This window comes from Centrocercus urophasianus, unplaced genomic scaffold (assembly GCF_019232065.1).
Source record: "Centrocercus urophasianus isolate 14NV4802_14NV808 unplaced genomic scaffold, USGS_Curo_1.0 seq_14, whole genome shotgun sequence".
NCBI lineage: Eukaryota > Metazoa > Chordata > Aves > Galliformes > Phasianidae > Centrocercus > Centrocercus urophasianus.
The window spans coordinates 1,488,366-1,508,398 of NW_024884586.1; the positions used below are offsets into that span (position 1 = coordinate 1,488,366).

At 41.2% G+C, this 20,033-nt stretch overlaps 1 protein-coding gene across 2 annotated transcripts in view; it reads left to right on the top strand.

Moving 5' to 3' along the window:
* Nucleotides 1-351: 351 nt before the first annotated feature.
* Nucleotides 352-20,033, top strand: part of DKK3 (dickkopf WNT signaling pathway inhibitor 3) — a 23,294-nt gene continuing 3,612 nt past the window's right edge. The window contains exons 1-5 of one of the 2 annotated variants that reach the window (XM_042814897.1): nucleotides 352-543; nucleotides 2,438-2,575; nucleotides 3,039-3,122; nucleotides 17,098-17,190; nucleotides 19,133-19,277. In XM_042814897.1, the coding sequence (XP_042670831.1) occupies nucleotides 352-543; nucleotides 2,438-2,575; nucleotides 3,039-3,122; nucleotides 17,098-17,190; nucleotides 19,133-19,277 (652 nt within the window). The remainder of the gene's footprint in view (nucleotides 544-2,437; nucleotides 2,576-3,038; nucleotides 3,123-17,097; nucleotides 17,191-19,132; nucleotides 19,278-20,033) is intronic. The other variant, XM_042814898.1, reaches the window with a different exon arrangement.

Sequence of the window (20,033 nt, forward strand, 5' to 3'; positions counted from 1 at the left end):
TGATGGCACCGCTGGTAACAGCTGCTGAGCTGCCTCGCTGGAGACAGGGAAGCAAAACGCATAACGGAGATGTGAGGCAGCTCCCTCCATCCTCTTTGCATTAAACCTGTTGATAAAACCAACGGAAAGAAGGTCTGCGCCCTGCGGGGAACCCACGGAGCTTGTTTACCTCAGCATCCCCCCGCGCCCCGCGCCACTCGCGCTTTTCCCGCTCCCCGGGGGCTGAGGGGCCGGGCTAGCCGAGGCGGGCGGGGGGCTGCGAGGCCGGCCCGGCGTCGAGGAGCCGCCAGCCGCCCCGCCTCCGCGCCGGCAGCCCGCAGCGGCGAGCGGCGGTGGCGAGGAGCGTCGGGGATGCGGCGGGGAGCGGGAGCGGGGCCGCGGAGGCGGCGATGGCTGCTGCTGTTGGCCGTGCTGGCGGCTCTGTGCCGCGCCGCGGCGGGGAGCGGCGGGCGGCGGCGGGCGGCCAGCCTGGGCGAGATGCTGCGGGAGGTGGAGGCGCTGATGGAGGACACGCAGCACAAGCTGCGCAACGCCGTGCAGGAGGTGAGCGAGGCGCGGCGGGGCGGGCGGAGGTCCCTCTCGGCGCCCCCCGCCGCCTCCGGGCCGAGGGCCGCGCGCCTCCTTCTCGCGGCGCAGCTCGTGCCCCCACGGGGCTCGCGGCCGCGGGCGAGGCGCCCCTGCGCCTCAGGCACCGCTTTGAGTCGCTTCCGAGCTTCCTTACGCCGCTCCTCGGCCCTTACCCGCGCTCTGCGCTGCGTTGGCGGTGCGCGCCGCGGCTGGAGCTGAGAGAACCCCCGTGCCGCGGCGGGAGGGAACTCTGCGGGCAGGTGTCTAAGCGGGCCCGGCACTGAGAGGCACGGAGCGTGGTAAGGGGACGGGCGCGGAGAAGCGTTGGTGTTGTGCGGGAGCTCAGGCGGGCGAGGTGATCCCCGACAAGATGTACGGCAACCCCGAAGAAGTATGCGGGGAAGCGCCTTGTTTTTAACGTAGTTCCGTGTCTCTGTCGCAAATAACTTGCCCGGAGCCGCACAAGATCCCCACGAACGCCTGACCGCAGCCGCTGCCTCGCATCGCAGTCACGGCATTCACTCCCGCATTCCTCTCGCTGCTGGGCTTTTTTCCCCGTCGCGTTAAGATCTTTCCTTCCAGGCGCTCTCTTTCACTTAGAAAAGTTGCGGAGTCCAAAAATCCTTTTACTCGCAGTCCACCAGGGACACGGGCCTTTGTTTACTGTAATTAGATCATTTCTGACCCGCTACTGTTATCTGGGTGGTTGCTGGGTTCCAGTCATCTGTCTCATGGAGCCTGTAAACACGTTGAGAAAGAACTTTTTAAAAAAGCATGCTTTGGAATGCGAAAATTATGCTTAGTTATAAATAAAGACAGAGCAAAAATTTCTGCCGATTTGACCATACTTATATTCTGGATTGAGGACTGGTCTGCACACAACCCAAAGATGGGTTCTCTGAGTTTTGTGAGAGCAGATGTCTGTGTCTTCCTTATGGGAAGGTTGCCTCAATTCCAGAGCCAATGCTTTGCTCTTAGGGAGGTTTGCAACCGTCTTTAAAAGTAGCACCAAAAAGAGACATTTTGTCTTGGAAAAAATTCTATTGTTCACCCTGGCTGAATTTATCATGGAATCATTAAGGTTGGAAGAGAGCTCTAAGATCATCCAACCCACGTATCACCACCAACATTGCCCAGTGAACCATGTCCCTCAGTGACACATCCACACAGATCTTGAGCATCTCCAGAGACAGTGACTCCACCACCTCTCTGAGCAGCCTGTTGCAGTGTTTAGCAGAAGTTTTTCTTAATTAGTTACAGAAATTGCAAATAATGAAAGAAAATAAACTTGCTCCAGGTCTATAGTGTTTACAAGGCTGCCCTTTTGCTGTGATTACTCTGTTTTCTGATTCAGAGAGTATTCTCCCATCTCTTCTGTGGTAAGTCTTCATCTGTCAAAAACAATGGGAACTGAAAGAAAGAATGAAATCCTGACTGTGTGTACTCTGACCTATTGGACTCTTGTTGACTTCAAGGGGCTTTGGCCATGGCTCTGTCCTGCCAGAATATTTTCTCTTTGTCAGGTGGGAAGGACTGAAGTGTTCAATGTTTTTTGTGGGAAAAACAGAAAGCCTGTGCAGATACCAAATCATCACTAGTCTCAATACACCTTATCCTCACAGGAATTTGACTTCAGCTGTACCATAAATGTCCAGAGCTCAGGGGTTTAGCTCCCCAGTGTTTCTGTAGTCCCATGAAAAGAACTACTGTGTTTGCTGTCTGAAACAGCTGAGTAAGCACTCCCATACAGCGGGATCTATAGTAACAGCATCACACAATTAAGCAGGGCATTACTGAGGGCTGGAAAAGGAATGTTACGTGTTCCCTTTTGCATGATTGCTGCTAATTTTCATTTCGTTCCATTTGTCAGATGGAAGCTGAAGAAGAAGGGGCAAAAAAACTGTCAGAAGTAAACTTTGAAAACTTACCTCCCACCTACCATAATGAATCCAACACAGAAACCAGAATTGGTAATAAAACTGTTCAGACTCATCAAGAAATTGATAAGGTATGTGAAAACATATAAATGAAGGTGTTCGTCCTCATGATCTTTTCTTCAAAAGTGTTAATAATTTTGCATGTTTTGGGAAGAAATTTGAAGCACAAACTTTACTGGTGGTGACTATTTTGTGGTCTTACTTATTTGCTTTACTGATTACTTTAGACGTATTTGTCATAAAGTTTATTGTGAAATAATTATTTTGAAGATAAGACAGGTAGGGAAATCACATATATCATAACAATGATTATCTCATTCGTCTTCGTTATGGCGACATTTAAAATAGTCAAGGAGGGAGCTTGGTCATCTACTTCTTTCTCCTCAACTAATTAAGGTTTTTATCTGAGTGCCTGAAGAATGGGGAAAAAGAAGGCAAGTTTTAATTATAGGGGAATACAGCAGTCAGAGTAACAAAGGACCATAACTAATAAATGCAATTTAATTTCTTGATTTTTTGTGTGTGTCTTCTCAGGTTACAGATAACAGAACTGGATCAACAATTTTTTCTGAGACAATTATTACGTCTATAAAGGATGGAGAAAACAAACGGAATCATGTAAGTGAATACATATTTTCCTCTTGAAACCTAAACAAATGCTTTCAGTTCATAATTCTGAAGAATGTGATAGTTTGTGACTTGACATATCCGTATTTCCAGATGGTTTGAACACAGAGAACTACTAGGTGTAAGCAGTCAGAATGGATTTTATTGTAATTTGTTTTTGTTTTTAGTTTAATATAAGAATGTTGTATTATAAAATATAAGGAGAGATTCAACTTTGTGGCTGAGGTGCTTAATGGGAATATTGGATTTGCCCATCAAATGTAAGCACTGTACTCAAATAGTGAAGATAGTTACACAGCCCTTTACAGTGACTGTGCATAAACCCTTGGTGTAACAGTGCTACACAAATGCCCTGTCCATGCTTTTGGTTTCATGGAGAAATTCCTCAACAGACTGTAACACTTAGAAAATAAACATTTTCTGTCTTGAGGAATCAGTGGAAAAAATGTGCTTCTGTTTGCTTCTCAGCCTAGCCTTGTGGTAAGAGCTCTTTGTGAAATGTCATTCCTTTACCCCAGGAAACATGATTGTTTAAAGGTTTGCAAAGAAAATTAAAAGCTGGAAAATATTCTTTGCCCAAGTCTTGCAATCGCAGGTACGTTTGCTTAACAACAGAAATCTAATAAGAAGTTCTTGCCCTAAACACAAGCTCAGGACCTTCCTGAAGTGGAGAAGTGAACGTATCAGGTGATTCCACATTTTTGTATGAAAATAAACTCAATTTTTCCACATTTCTGGATGAAAAGAAAATAACACAACAAGTGGTTTGTGTAATTAATTGTAGCTCTAAGTATTAACAGTCATTTGAAAAAGGGTGGATACTGACATTTTGTTCTGAGGATGGAAATGTTGATAGCTGAGTCCCAGAGGAGGCAGCCACTGGGAACCAGACCTCTGTTCTGAAGCCATTCAGGTACCTTTTGGATTGGTGACTGTTTAGAACAGCACTTTTGTTTTTATTTCTACTCTGCCAAATAAAAGAGATAGGCACGTGCTATCACACAAACTCAACTTTTATGCTTGTAGAGAAACTGAATGCTAAAAGCCAGACCTGCTTTGTAGGTGTGCTGTGTAGGCTTGTCATGTAGAAGTTAATGATTTACACCACTCTTGCTCTTTAGGTACAGAATTGGGTGGTAAGAATTCATCAAACACCTCAGCAAACAATCTGCTCTACAATGTGCACTGTTCACAGTTATAACAGTAATTGATAATGCTTACTTAGTTCATATTTATTCTCTGGGGTTTTGAATCCTGAAGCAACAGTCTGACAGGTAAGGAAATAGGTGTCTTAGGAACCATATGTGTTGGAGTGATAATTCCACATACAGACGAGTCAGATCCAGCACTGGAAAAGCAGCTTCACAGAAAATAAATTGGGCCTACTTTTCAAATCACAGTGCCCATACTACCCTATATCTCTCTGCAAACAGGTACAAGCATACATATCTATGAAACAAATATATATATATATGCCTACATATAATGGGGATACACCACTAGAATAACATTAGGCATAATCTTTCCCCCTCTCCTTCTCCCTTTCCTCCCTCAGACAGTATTTCTTTCTGACTTTGCATCATAAAGGTATTCTCTTTAGACCGTGTTCTTTGTTACTGGGTGGCTGGTTGATAGTATTTTGATGGTTAGAAAGACAATCAGTATTTTAAGCCTCCAGGAGAACAAGGCTGCTTGCCATTTCTGGCACCAAGACCCAGCTCTTGAGAGGTGCTGCGTTATTTGGAGGCGCCACTTACATTCCCAGACCAACATTCACTTTCTCAGATGTCAGTGAGGCCTGACAGTTACCAGCACAGATGTCAGGCTTCAATCCAGCAGGCATAGGTAGCGTGTTTTTATGTCTGTGCAGGGTTTTGCATTCACTTGATTTTGAGGTTTAAGGTTTAAATATTCTATAATTTACTTCATAGAATCATAGGGAACATAGCCTATCATCCAAATTAATGTAGGAGCTCCAGGAGAAAACTCAGTAAATACTGAGTACAGAACATAAAGTAACAGTGCTCTTTATTGTGAGGTGAAAATCGAAATATTTTCTGGTTTGTTGATTACTTCTATTTCAATTGTGATACGTTAGCCTAGCCAATGAAAATGAAGCATGAAAAATGAAAAATAAAAGGAAATGAAATTCGTACTGGTAAGACTTGCTGCACAAAGATTAGTTGCTTTTCTTCTCAGTTGCATTCTGAGTAGTACTTTATAAAAACTCTCTTCTAACTCAAATCCTTTGTTCCTAAGTAAAAACAGGTTTTTAAATATGCTAATATGAAGGGAGTGTATACCAGGGAACTGGAGGAGTATCATGCACTTATCAATGGGCTTTGGCACAATAAAAAGCATTCCTTTGGGCCTTGGAAACAGAAGCCCTTCAGCACACAGCTGCACCTTCTAATTGGTTGGAAAGTAAAGGTCATCTTCTGTGTTGTATTTCTTTTTTTTTTTTCTTTTTTTTTGTGGGAGAATAAAGGGAGGTGATTCCAGTGTGGTTCCGTGTAAGGTGTTTGCTTTCTTGCTCTCTCTCTGGACAGATGGGTGTCTGCCTGTATGCACAGGTGTACGTGGCACTGCCTTCTGCAAACACAGCAGCTGATCAGTCATTTCAAACACAGATCCTTAGGAGAGAAGCCCTATGATACTAAGCTATTATTTCTGCTGTCTAGAAAACTGTGGCTCTGACAGTGAGAACAGTACGACTGTACTACTATGGAACTGCTTTTACAAGCTGTTTTGATGCATTCTGGAAGTAATTGTGTTTGTTGTTTTTACTGACTAAATATGGCTTGACTCTGATAAATGAATTTAAGGAAGTAATTGAAGAACAAAAACTTCAGAGTCCTACAGGTTTATTTGTAGAGATAGAACAGATAGCATCCCCGTGATAGTGACCATTTAAGGGATTTGTAAGCCTTTAAGTAAGATGTTTGTCTTTACTCTGATAGTAAGAAATAGAAAATAATTAATATTTAATTCCCCTATCAGCTTGCAAGTTAGAACTTTCTAGAGCAAAATCTGCTTTAAGTGGCCAAGCTGTAGCACATAACCAAGCTGTCAATTCCCTGTGATTATACAGAACTGCTTGATTTCTTTTTGAGCAACTCATACATGATTTCCCTAAGCTTGCACTCTGGAATTTATACTGCTCCAAAGAGAGGAGTTTCTACCAGTGCTGAAATGAAAAGGAGCTTTGAAAATTGAGAAGGAAGCATTTATAGAATGGAAATTGCCATTTGTTCATCAGCAGCACTGCAGGGGAGAGGCTGGTGGCAGAAATTTGAATGTGCAGAACCTTGCTGTTGATGTCTGCCCCCTCTGGCATGTTAGTATCTCAAGGAAGATGTTTGTTTGGGGTTCCCTGTCCTGTGTTTGGGTTGATTCATTATTATTTTTTTGTTGTTATAATTTTTCGCAGAACTTCTAGTCATAGTGACTTGCAGTTGACAGCCTTAACCTGTCAACAGACAAACTTAGTGCATTCTTGTATTAAAATCCTGGTCTAATTCAAGCCAAAAATCCCATAATATCTAAATCTAGTAGTTTTTGTATACTTAATCATTCCATTCATTTGCACTTTTAGTTTACTTTTCTGTTATATCAGCCAGCCTGCTCTGCTTGGCAAAAAATGCACAGATAGCATACAAGAGCAGTCGTTTAAAAGGGGGAACTATAGACAGGTTGTTAACCTGTCTGGTGGCAGCAATCTACCCATGGTCTTCAGCTGTTGGACTGGGAAAGACCTGAAGCAGCCAGCCAAATTGAAGCTCGTGTTGGGCTTTCCGATCCCAGTTAGTACAAGAGGATTCTGATAGTGATCATGAAGGGCCTGGATAGGGATACCAGTGTACTGCTTTAAAATGAGCAAAACCATCTCCCAGCTTTTCTTAGGGAGCTGGGGCTCATCAGCCAGACAGGTTTCAGATATTGAACATTCTGCTGAAAGCCCCTTTTTTTCTCTCCTCTTTCTAGAATATGAAGCTGATGGGAAAGTGCAGACATAGCTTGTGAGGACAAGTAGCTTGTGTTTGTTAGAGTAGAAAGGGGTGTGATAGATGAATCCAAAAGGAGAGAGGATGTAGCAGCCTAAGATGGAAAAAATGCACAATTAGCATTTTGAATTGCTCTTATGCACCTTCATGATGTATATATTCTTTGGAGAACAAGGGATATACCCTACTTTCACTGAAGGCTGTTATGGAATGTGCACGTATCCCTGAGTGTTTGTATCTCATATCATAAGCACAAAATGCATCTTACTCATGCGAAAGGTATTAAGGAGTTTAGTTCAGCACAGGAATGATAGGATGGCCTTAGTGTCAGGCAGGGTCTGCCTTTAAGACCAGAAGTTTATCTGATGTTCACTGAACTATAGCAAAAAGATCTGAATATTAGCCTCAATGCATGGAAAGAGCTGTCATATGAGTTCGAAAAATGAGTGTTACTTCTGTTCATGCAAGAAGAAACTTCTCCAAGGAAGAATGGTGGGGAAATTCTGTGATCAGCTGAGGTGTCAGAGGCTGATTCCACATCTTTATTTACTGATGTTAGTCCAACCATGTGTAGAAGGCTATGGGTCCTCAGATTATCAGGAATGGATGTTGTGTACAAACATAAAATGATTTTGTAATACTATAAGGCTACAATGGCCATGATGTGAAGAAAAGCGAAGAAAAGAATTTCATGGATTCAGATATCATGCTTGGTGAACTTGAACAAACAAGCGTCAACAGCTGCTAGACCTTATCAGAGTGAAGAGAAGCAAGGTGCTTTTTGCTGAGAGATTGGGCAAACCAGGTGTTTTAGGTGAAAACACAACAACAAAAAGTCAGAGGAGGACAAAGAGCATTATCACTTTTTTTTTTTTTTGGCCTCAGAGTGTGGCTCAGATTTACAGACTGATATAACAGCAAATAGGTTACTCTAAATAAAGGCACCAAATGCTGCTTTCATTTGTGTCAGTGGAAGTCTGGAATAATTCAGATAACTTCAGTGAATTTACTTTCCTAGTAGAAAAATAAAAAGAGTGACTGGAATTTCTTTCATGTTTTCCTGTGGTTCAAGCTGAAGAGGAGCTGCTTCACCATTTTTTTTTCCTGTCTAACTCCTACCCTTTGAGTAGCTAAATAGTGAAGGGAGAAAGATTTTTCTTGGAATAAATTTCTCCTTACAAAAGGAAACAAACAAACAAAAAAACCCAAAAACCAAACCACCACCCACCCAATTCCTGTAACACACAGAACCTAATATTGATTCACTGTTCTGAGTCATGGTGTCAGTAAAAACACAACAGTAAACATAAACATGAGTTTACCCCTAGAAAGCTACAGAACAGACTTCCTCTTAAGAGTCAGTGCCCATCCACTGCTTCATCAGTGTTCACCTGACAGTCATACACCATTCCTAAAACTTGCAGCGTTCTTGTTAGTGGTGGAAATCTGCCTTGTCTGAGACTTTCCATCTGGGGCAGTTATGCCATCAGGTTTGGTTATCTATTTCCTTGTTTGAGTAGGGGTTGGTAGAAATCTTCTGCACACAAGCGATGGTGAGGGAACAGTGTAAATCAGAAGAACAGTTGTTTACCTTTTCCTTGGTTTTAGCAGTCTTCTCATTTAGTCGTTGAGTTTAGGGAACGAAGGTTGTCAAAGTGTCCTACAAATAAAGTATGAGTTGTAGGGAGATATGAAAACAAATCATCAGGAATATTCTTTCTAGTTCTGTTAGATGTACCTATTCAACTTAAGAGAAATTAAATGCTCATTTGTGTCAGGTAACAGCCAGGAAAGTAAGACTTTTACATAGGCTGGTGACAGCTGTTAAGAGATTATGGTATCAACAGTCATTATACAGCAGTGGAAGTTCATCAGAAATATTTCTTCTGGGCAGACACATGTCCACATATTTTTTTTTTCCAGTGGTTTTGTTTTACGCAGTTTATTCAGCTCTCTGGCTCTAGCAGTTTTAGCTGAAGCCATGTTATCTAATTAAACAGTAAGTTTTAGCTGTTAGAATGTGGCAGAGGTTTTAGGAAATACTGGCTGAATTGTCGTATGCGAGGAGGCTAGGATGTTGGCTCAGTAACACTTAATTACATATAATTACAATAAGCTTAAGCTTTTTCTAACCTTTCCCTGGACAACAGATTCATCAAAATCACTAGAATTACCTTGGCTTACCTAAATAGGAGGAGAAATAATGAATGTGATCCGTGATTGCTTGGCCTTCTATACAGAGTGAGCATCTGCCTGGCCTCACGAGGGACTACAGCACTTCGGTAGTGCTGAGGAAAACCATAGCAGTGAACTCAGGAGTTATCACATCATGGTGGCTTATAGGGAAAATCCCCCTCCATTTTTTTCTACCTGTCCAAATTCTAAACTTTATAACGAGAGCACGCCCCCCAAAAAGTGACATATTGTGATATATCATTATCGGTGGAAAGATTTTTGGAACGGGAGTTTCAGATTCGCTTGCCCTGTTGTGTGAATTTACATCACGTGAAGAATCCCTGAAAATTGTTCCCTTAGAAACCCCCCTCATCCTAGGGGCAGGAAGAGGCATCTTACAGCATGTTGATAGACTCACATCTCAGTGTCAGGCAGTGGAGAATCTTAGTGAGCTTCCTGAATTCAACCTCAGCAAGGGAACTCCATCCTTAGGCAGACATTCATCTCATTTCTTCTCAAAATCCTTCAGCACCGGAGACAATTCACTCCAATGCTTTTCTACGTTCACTGTAAAGTCTCTGTTGCTGTAATTTAAACCCTTGTATCTACAGCTCATAGAAGTTCTTGTATCTACAGCTCATAGAAAATACATTATTCCCTTTCCTCTATGGTAACAGTAGTTATCCACGCAGTCAATTCTGTTATAGGCAAAAGCCATTGTAGGTGAATTCTTATCCATGCATTTCTGTTCTAGTATTATCTTAAGGCTGATGCCTTAAACATAGCAAGTAAGTTTTTTGAAACTGTAAGCTACTGAGAATGTGTATCACATAAAAGCAAGGCATGTAAGATTCAGGCTTTGAAACAAGTTCTGTAATGGATTGGCTACAGATTGATAATACATCTTATTCCCAGTGTTCTACGCTTAACTGAGCTATTAAGATCAGCAAGGTGCTAGTGAGTTCAGAAATCCTTTCGTAGTGTTTCTCATTTTGCACAGATGTTTCACGTCCTTGCTGTGTACGGCTACTCTGGATTGTTTTTATAAATACTCAAAATTTACATAGCTTGGTAGTGAATCATGGAAACTCTGTAGCTGCCAATTGCAGAGAGGAGACGCCTACATAGGAATTCAGTTTCAGAATGCACCATTTAATGAGGGCTGTATTTTTATATGGTTAACTAGATACATAGGCATAATGTCACCATAGAACTTTGTAGCACATATAGAACTTTGTAGTTTCACAGTGCTTCTGTAACTGTTACTATGTCTCAAGATATTTAGAACAAAAACCAAAATCCGACAGACCACAAGGATTTAGATGGATCTTTCGGTTATCAAAAGCCAAAGAATTGTTGTTCTTCCATTAATAGAACCAGAAGTAGGGTCATTTTTCAGTTGAGACTGTTTATTGCAAAATCATTAAGAGAATTTCTTTTATATATACAGATCAATATTTCAACCTCACTTGATGATCTCAAACTACGTGAAAAAGTTTTCCTCACATGAAAATCAAACATGGAGCACATCGCTCCATTGGTTTTGGGTCTCAAATTCTCTTAACTTCAGAACATTCCTTCTCTTGTCTGATTACTGAGCCCTTGTATATTTACAAAGAAAAAAAAGAGTAACGGAGTGGGTGGCATGGCACTGAATTGCAGGAAGGCCTGAGGGCAGATTTTGTTGGAATTTCTACCATCTTGCCTTGCTGATGGTACACACGGAAAGAACAGAAATGTCATGCTACAACCCATCCTGCCCGCTCTAGGGCTGAGAAGAGAGCTCTGCTATTGCAGATAATGACTGCAATTTGTAGCCCAAGACGTATAGAAGGCTACATACATAGAAGGCACACGCAGACTTCTGTTCCTTTCTTAGGCGGCTACATCTGAATTTTCAGGCTAAGTTAGTTCACTGCCAGATTATTATTTCTATTTTTTTCTTCCTGGCAAATTTGAATAGTTCTCCTGATATGCCTCCCCTGATAACACTGCAAAATAGATTGAAATAAGTTACATTACCTTGTTTTCTACTCAGGAGCATTTACAGAGACTATATTTAGTCTTGCCAGGATCAGATTATTATATTGCTTACTTAGAAGAACATAGAGAGAGAGGAAAATAAAGTGAATACTTCTGCACAGGGACTTGCTATTAAATTATTACATGGTTTTCACTGTGAATGAACAAAGCATGATCTGACAGATCACGTCTTCTCTCAGTATCCCAAAGCATTGGTCAGGAATTTTTTATTTTTCGCTTTTGTGCATAGTTTCTTTTTTTTTTTCCTCTATAGTCTACGCTCATTGAAGCTGTGGATACTGTGATTTTGTTTTATTTCTGACCCGAAATATTAAGAGCAGAAGGGTCTGATATCCATGACAGGATGGCTGTATCCATGCTGCAAGTAGATGAACAGAAAGCTGTGAACTTCTTACATTAGTTTTGGTGACAGGTAGCTCATTGACTACAACCTCCCCAATTAATGCCCTGGGCTTTTTGACAGAAATGGCTGATGTAGCTGTGTTGGTTGCTTTTGGAACCTTAAGTCAAGCTTAGATGCCTTTGTGTAGTGTCCACTTCTGTCATGTACGCATACTTCACGTCGTCGATATACTATCATATAGAGAGCCAGAGATGTTAGCTTATTAAAATGTTGTTTTCTTAAAAGAAGGAAAGGGGTGAGATGAGTTGTATTGAGAAGTTCAAGGCAAAATTGAGGGAACGAGTTCTATTTTATTTGTTACTTTTGATCTCAGAAGCCACATTCCTCTTGAAGAGCCACATAAATAGACATCTTTCCCACATAGCTCTGGCATGTGATTAATACCATAATTTGCAACTCATGTCTGATCTTTTCAGTACGTCTTTTTTTAACAGTAGTCCTTGTTTTTATGAGCACTGTGTACTTGGCAGGACAGCAGCAAGATGTTTGCTCTGCTGGAAAGTATTACAGAGATTCTGAGATATTTAAAGGCAAATTAATTTGTATCTCAGTATGAATGCATTATGTGCTCTGTCTAGACAACTAAGAGATTAGAACTGGAACGCTATTGCAATTCAAATTCTGGTGCAGTTTCCATAAGACAATATTCCATTATGTGTATTTCTGACATTTTTTTAAATACACGTAATACATGTAGGATATAAAATAGCTTTTTATGTCTTTTTCCTTAGCAGTCAGCAGCTTTGGCCATCTGTTGGAGTAACAGAGAGCAGCCCAACGTGAAGAGGCTTGTAGAAGTGAAGAACTAGAAGGGGATATGCAATCACAAAAGTAACCACTAACTTTTAGAAGTGCTAACTGCTAAGAAGTGCCAGTTTCAACACGAGCAAGTGCTTTTGTTGGAGCACTTCAGATACGGTTAAAATTACGTCATCTCACAGATACAATCCAGTGAGCCCTGGGACTAGCTGGGAGGAAGCTTTAGCTACCATTTTTGGATGATAACAAAGAGTTTTATGTCGGAGAGGAAGTTTATTTATATTAGGGGCTTTTAAGAAACTCGTGAAAGGGCTTTTTGTTTAGAGAAGATTTTGGAGCGTGGTTGTCGTTGTAGAATGTAAGAGGTGCCGTAACGCATCCTCCAGGTCGTGCCAAAACATCTTTCTATATTTGCTGAACCAACTCTCTTTTTAGCTTTGCTTCCTTTGTTGTGTAACTCCTGACAAAACTTTATTACCTTTGTGGTATCGGCGATATTTGTCGCGATATTTGATATGGCTTGTGAATTTGAAAGCCATAGAGGTTTAGGAATGAAATCTTTGGCAAAATGGACTGATTTGGCTTACAGCTGTACTGACAGCGCCAAGGCAAAGAAAAAAAAAATGCCTGCTTCTTTTTCTTAGTCTCAAAAGGTTTGTAATCACAAAACACAACTGGATCAAAGAAAGCCAGCAAAGTAGGCCATATGGCTCACAAAGGGAGGAAAATGCTTTTTTTTCCTATTTGAATCCCACTGATGTTCTCATGTCAGAGCAAGCAGTCAGTGCACCATGTCATAAAACGGCTACTGAGTTCCTCCACTACTGTTGCATCTCACCCACAGGAACATTTTCTGTTCCATACGCTCCCTCTGAACCTCTGTCGCCCAGTCTGTAAAATGTATTAGTCACCATTGAAAGCATGAATATAGTCACTGACAGCTTCTTCCTCTGCTTTGGGTACTAAGCTAAAGTGTTGAGAGCCTAGAAGGAAAGCATAGCTTAACTTCAGGTGGTAATTTGCCTGTCCCAGACAAATACAGGCTGAGGATATGAAGAGAGAAGAGAAAATTTCATACGAAATTATCTTTGAAGAGGGACTTTTTGGTAGAATGTGGGAGGGAGGATGAGCGGCGAGAGGGAACAGACCAGCCAAATGTAACTTCTTAATTTAAAATCAATGGTTATTTTTAAAGTCAGAGTCAGAATTGTCATGTAAAATCAGACTTTTATAGTCTACGCTTGAGATGTTATAAAAATATGTAGCTAATTAGGAATGAAGGAAAAAAAAGAGCAAAGTGAAATGATTTCAGTACATAATATATCACAGCAGATGGGATTGCTGAGGTTTCCATAGCAAGCAGCAGAAACCAGATAAACACTGCAAAGAAAAGAGAGCTTCTGCAAGTAGATTAGTAGATCTGCATTCGTAATTTCAAAAGGGACATCCTTTACTTCTCCCTCTTTATCCTTAGAGCGTTACATGGGCAGAGGATAACATGATTCAAACCACAGTTTGGCTGCACTCCGCCAAAGACAGTCTGCCTGAACAGCCTGTATTGCCTTCTAGGTCAAAGGCACATTAGTGGTGAGGTGTAAAGATCGTTGATCAGACTGAAAACTGTTTTCTTCTCTGCCTTTCCGTGCACATGGACACATTCAACAGGAAGGAAAATGCCCTTGTCGAAGCCAGTTACACCACTTCTCACACTCAGGCGAGTGTTTCAGATTTCTGGCAGTTGAATTCCAACCATGCTTCACCACCAGCACCATCAATCACTTTTGAAAATCTCAAACGTGGAGACTATTCATTTCTTAAGAAAGAAAGTGACAGCTTTGGCATAATTTGCCAAGGACAAGAAAACTGAGTTTTGTTTTAGCAGCTGTCGTTTCAAGAGTTAAACTCAAACACAAGGAACCTTTTCCATGAATTTCAGCATTTCATTGTTTGTTTTTTTTTTTCCCCCTTCCTTTTTCCTTCCCCCGTGGGTTTTGGAACAGATTCTAACCCTCTAAACCTCAACTTGCTTGCAGGTGTTGCTGAACATTTGCTATAGGGTACAGTATCACATTCTTCTCCATCCTGGCATCAACCTGTGTGTATATACTAGTTACTCATTAATGAGCAGGCAGTTCTGCTTTCATTCTGTATTATTATTTAGTACTACTCAAAGAGTGTATTCCTTGGCTGCTAGGTTAAATGAACTGGGATAACATCTTCAGGGACTTCAGACAGGTATACATCACTAAAAGCGCAGCTAATTCTGTCTGTAAGATGCCTGCTCATCTCGTGTGTTCTGTTGCATATCACAAGCCACTTTCTCTCTCCTCAGTTTCAATACCTCTTGTAAGATCAATATGTGTACAGAGAAGTTAGGCTGATAAGATTATCACGTTGGAAAAGATAATCAGAGATAAATGAAAAGCGCTCGCCGGTGTTCTAGGCTCACAAGAAACTCCACAAGGAACAACCTCCAGAAGAGACCTTTCCTCAGTGGCAGTCAGCCCTTAAATGGGTCTAGGAGAGGTGCAGCCAGGCTCCACTCCTTCCGGACACACAGGAGAATTGCCTTCACCTGTGCTCCCAGGGCTGACTCAGTGCTCACCTCAGGTGATCAGTCAGAAGTTCAGGCCGTGATTCAGCAGTTCCCATACACCTCTGCAAAAAGTGTTTTGGAAAATACCTCACTTTGCAGGATTCCAGAAAGACATGGAAATGTTCAGAGTCCATTGCAGCTGATGATGATGCTCAGTTTTGCTTCTTATTTAGCAACTGTTGAGTCTCAAGGTAGCCTGATTAGAAAAGACCTGGAGCCTGGTTAGAAAGAATGAAAAAAAAAGATAAACAGTTACACATGCAGATCAATGTGCAAGGATTACTGAATGTTTTACACTGACTTTGGATTATAAAATCTGAGTGAAAGAAGCCGGTTTGTAGCGTGGCACAATTTTTCACAGCTTTAAGAGAGTGTATGGAAACAAGCTTTTTACATGCCAGGAAAGGAAACTCTGAAGGGTTTTTTTTCCCCAGCTGAAAAGCTCATGAAATCAGGGGTCTAAACTGGTGGGATATGATTTGATAAAGGGGAAAAGGCCTTTGAAAAGGGATTCAGTAGTTCAAGAGAAAGCAGCAACTGGAGAATTGCAACTTAGCTGTTAGCTGGCTGTAGAGGTAGAGAGAGGGTTATTCCATAAGCTCAAAAATAATTATGGCAATATTTCTCCTCTGTGGAAAGGGACATTTGGAAAAACTGACTACACAGACCTGGCTGTCTGCCTGAAAGCGGAGGTAACGGGAATGAAATCGTATAGTTTATTCTGAGTCTGGCTTATACAAGGGGATTCATGAAAGAAGCTGACAAAGCTACAGATAGAAAATTGGCCAGGAAGAATATGGAAGCTGAGGAGAAGTGGCTAACTGCTAACTTGGAACCACAACCATTTAAAGATAGTGTATAACGTCAGGATTTGGACCCATCTGATTCTGGAGCAGCACAAAAGCAAACAAGCAGAACGTGCCATTACTGTGCTGGAATAACGAAGCTGCAAAAGCATTATGCTGATTTATAGCAGCCTAAATCCAGTCACACTAACCTCTTAAAACAGCTGAAATGACTGCTTCTTAACTAGAAGCATGCAACCCAAATGTAACTGTACTTGAGAAGACTACCAGTAGGCTGTCAAGCACTTTCTGCAGAGAACTTGGAGAGTATTTATTTATTTATTATTTTGTATTGACTAATAACAAAAAGATAGCATCACCTTAAGATGGTACAGACAGGTGGATGCAGTAGGATGGACTGAGGCAGAAACAGTGGCTATGCCTTATTCTTGTCCTGTTTCAAGCCTGGAGAAATCACATTCCATGTGAACATACGTTCCATGCAAATACGTTCCATAATTGCCTGATTTTCAAGAGGTGACCATTAGGAACGTTTAATGTCATAGAAGCACTACATTTTTCAGCACAGAAGCTGTTGTTTGCCTAAAAGCTCATGTTCTGCAAATCTGCTTTTTTTTTTTTGTCTGAGAAGAAAGTACCTGCCCACTGCCAATGGGATCAAAGCAGTTATGAGGAGAAAACCACACACCTCCCTTCTACCTTAGGGCTGTCATTACTTGCTGAGGGAAGTGAGCCGTGCTGCTGAGATTCTGAGATACTCTTCTTGGCTACTGCTGCTGGGGTGTAGCCTCTTCCCTTTGCTCTTGTCTCATTTCAAAAGACAGCAAATAACGAATCGTGATAAAACTCTAAGTAAAACAGCTTTATTGCAAATGTCTCAGTGTCTTCATGTTGTGTATTCTTGTTGCTTTTTCTTTTCCCCATTAAATAACAGAACAATGACAGACATGATTTTCTCCAGGTTACTGGTGTAAATGTATAAACTGGTATAAATACAAGTGTAGTCACTTAATGCCCTGCAGCCACATTGTCCTGTTACAGAACTGGGGTTGTATGAAGAATCAGACAGCTTTTTTCATGATTCCCAAATAAGAAATAGGATCAGTCAAGGCCTGGTATTTCAAGAAGAGGTACGGTTTCCTGTCATAGTGGTAAACTACATTTTTATCCTTTTCTTCAGGAGTGTATCATTGATGAAGACTGTGAAACGGGAAAATATTGCCAGTTCTCCACCTTTGAATACAAGTGTCAGCCCTGTAAAACGCAGCATACGGTAAGTGCTGAAGTGATCTGTGGTTTTATGGAGTCTTTAAAAGCTTACTACGTGCATTACTAATGTCAACAAATTAAAGCTGTCACTTAACAAGACGCACAGCTTTCTGTTAACACAACTAAGTTATAAGGTTTTTGTTCTAATAAGCTTTTGAAGCTCTACTCTACTCCTGCTGAAGAGTTTAGGTTGTTAGGTTGCCTAAGGACTGCATCAACGAATGCCCTGTAGATAGCCAGAAGAATGGGCAAAGAACGTGCCTCTTCTTCAGGCTCAGCTGACAGTTGGTCATCTCCAGCTTTTGATTCTCAGAGCAGCAGTCTGAACTCTTCCCTGCACCGACAGTTTGTGCAGTGCTGTAATGCTGCTGTCCCCATAAATGATCTTCTTACGTCGTTTACCTTATTTGAATCCTTGAACCTAAGGAAGCTGTAAATCCCTGTCTTTTCAGTTGAGAAATGATCTTGGCAGTAGCTATGGCTGTTAAATTACCTCCTGCAGGTGGCAGCGCCTGAGAAACTCAGGCTTCTTCTGTGGTGAAAATTCAATTTAAAAGTAGTCTGCTGAAAAATGCCTTTTCACCTATGTTCTGCTAATGGCCTTTCATGAAACAAATTGTTCTTCAAAGCATTTGCCGGCCATTAAATTACAGCTAAGCAAATCTTGCAGTAAAATTATGTGATCAATGGGATTATGAAAATCTTTTCTGAAATTCTGGAAATACCTGACTGATCATTTCAAGAAACTGCATTGGCTTCAGTGGATTCAATGCTTGCTCAAGTTGAAGGCCTGAATTACAAGCTCTTGTCATTAAGAAAGCTTATTCTTCTTGTCTTGCAGTGATCATTTTTCACGGTAGCACGGAGTAATTAAAAATCAGCTGGGTGTTACTGAAACTAAAAGCTCTACTTTTCTACGCACTGCTCAGTAGGCCATTTGTAGCAGAGAGCAAAAATTTGGTCCTAGCTACACTCCTGTTGCAAAGTGAGCTCAGACTGAAGGTGGCTGCATCTGCTCCCTGACCCGGACCCCCCACATTTACATAAGACATGCTATTACATACTACAGAATTAGCAGTGTAGTCCTACTTCTTGCCCTGGGTTAAGTACCTCCCGTGGGACTCACTGGCAGAGAAATTCTGACTTTGTATGGCTGCCCAGACAGGGCTTTACACAGACAGAAAAAAAGCTGTGAAAATGCTGACCTACTGGGAATCTTAGATTACTATCAAAAACCTAAAAAAAGAAACAAAATATCATAGTGCTTTCATTGGCTTGATTTATTACGTGTGTATCGTTGAAACACTGGGACAACTGTCAGTCAAAGCTGTGTTCACCTTGAGATTTGCACTTCTGATTTTCACAGAACCTTTTCTCCAGAGAGATATTTTTATAAGATTCTTGGGTACAAATGGAATCTGGTTCTTCTTACAACTAAAAATTAGATGTTGGTAAGATTTTTTTTTTTTTTTTCCATTGCTCTTTAAAAGCAACCCTTCTGAACAAATTGTAAACGGTGGACTGCATTTAATAGTGGACAAAAAAAAAAAATCAGTGATGTTTTCCACTGGCAATGTTTCATTTATTATTTTTCTTGATGCCAAAGGCTGTCTATAAATACAAGACACTGCAGGATGTCTGGTTGCTGACCAATTTTCATGACTATGCTAAAAACCAAATCAAATTTCATAGGATTGAAAGCATAGAAGTATAGAAGGGGTGCCATTGCTCTGTAGGGGATGTGCCTAACTAGCAAATACTTTTATATGTGCTCGAGTTGAGAGCCTGGAGAATTCTGTTTAAACGGTAGGAATATTGCATCTACATGTTTAAAGGAAGTCTATGCAGCCATCTTCAGAAGCAAGGTCTAGATTTGCCCTTAGCTGTTGATGCAGGCAATTAGTGCTACAGTGACAGTTTTGTCATCTGCTTTTTCCATCCGCAAGCATTGCTCACGGGATGTTGAATGCTGTGGAGACCAGCTTTGTGTGTGGGGTGAGTGCAGGAAAGCCATTTCAAGAGGAGAAAATGGCACCATTTGTGAGAACCAACACGACTGCAACCCAGGAACGTGCTGCGCTTTTCAGAAAGGTACATGAGTTTTGCTTTTCATCCCATTCATTTCATAATGCAGTATTAAAATTCTGCTCTTTTGCTCAGGTGAAGTGGTTAAACGTGTTTGGACTGGAACGTGCACTGTCTTAACTTCGTTACAAAAGCTTTAGTTATATTTGGAGCAAGAATCAGCCCGACAGAGGTGCACAATAGCAAAAGAAAAGCTGAGTGCACATTAGAGGGGAAGAGCATGAGAAGCACAAAAATATACTGCCAAGAAAGAAAGACACAGTTGTTTAGAAATCACAGAGGTCTGTGTCAAGTTCTCACTTAGTATAGCAAAAACCAGAATTTTAAATCTATGAAAGAGATAAATGAGATTACTGTAAGTAGTTTTTTTCTTCGTATCAGAGGAAGCAGACCATCAAGTTAGACTACAGCTGTACTTCACACGTGTCAGCTTGGCACAGCACTGTGCAGTGCTGAATAGACAGACAAATGGAACGATGCTCCAGATTATGTTGTCCATCTACACAGGGACACAGAACTTGGCTTACAAGAGAAAGGAAAGAGAACAAGACAGCAGACCTGATATCAGTCCTGAACCCTGCCTAGTCAGGGCTTAGCTTCTGTTCTCTGCCTACCGGGTTCTTCAGTTCTTCACAGCTTTTAACCTAGGACACCTGAACTTACCAGTAACAGGATATAATTACAAATCTCTTTTTACTCCAGGTAGATACTTTAATGTATTGTTTTTTTTTTTTTTTTTTTTTTTTTTTTTTTTTTTTTTTT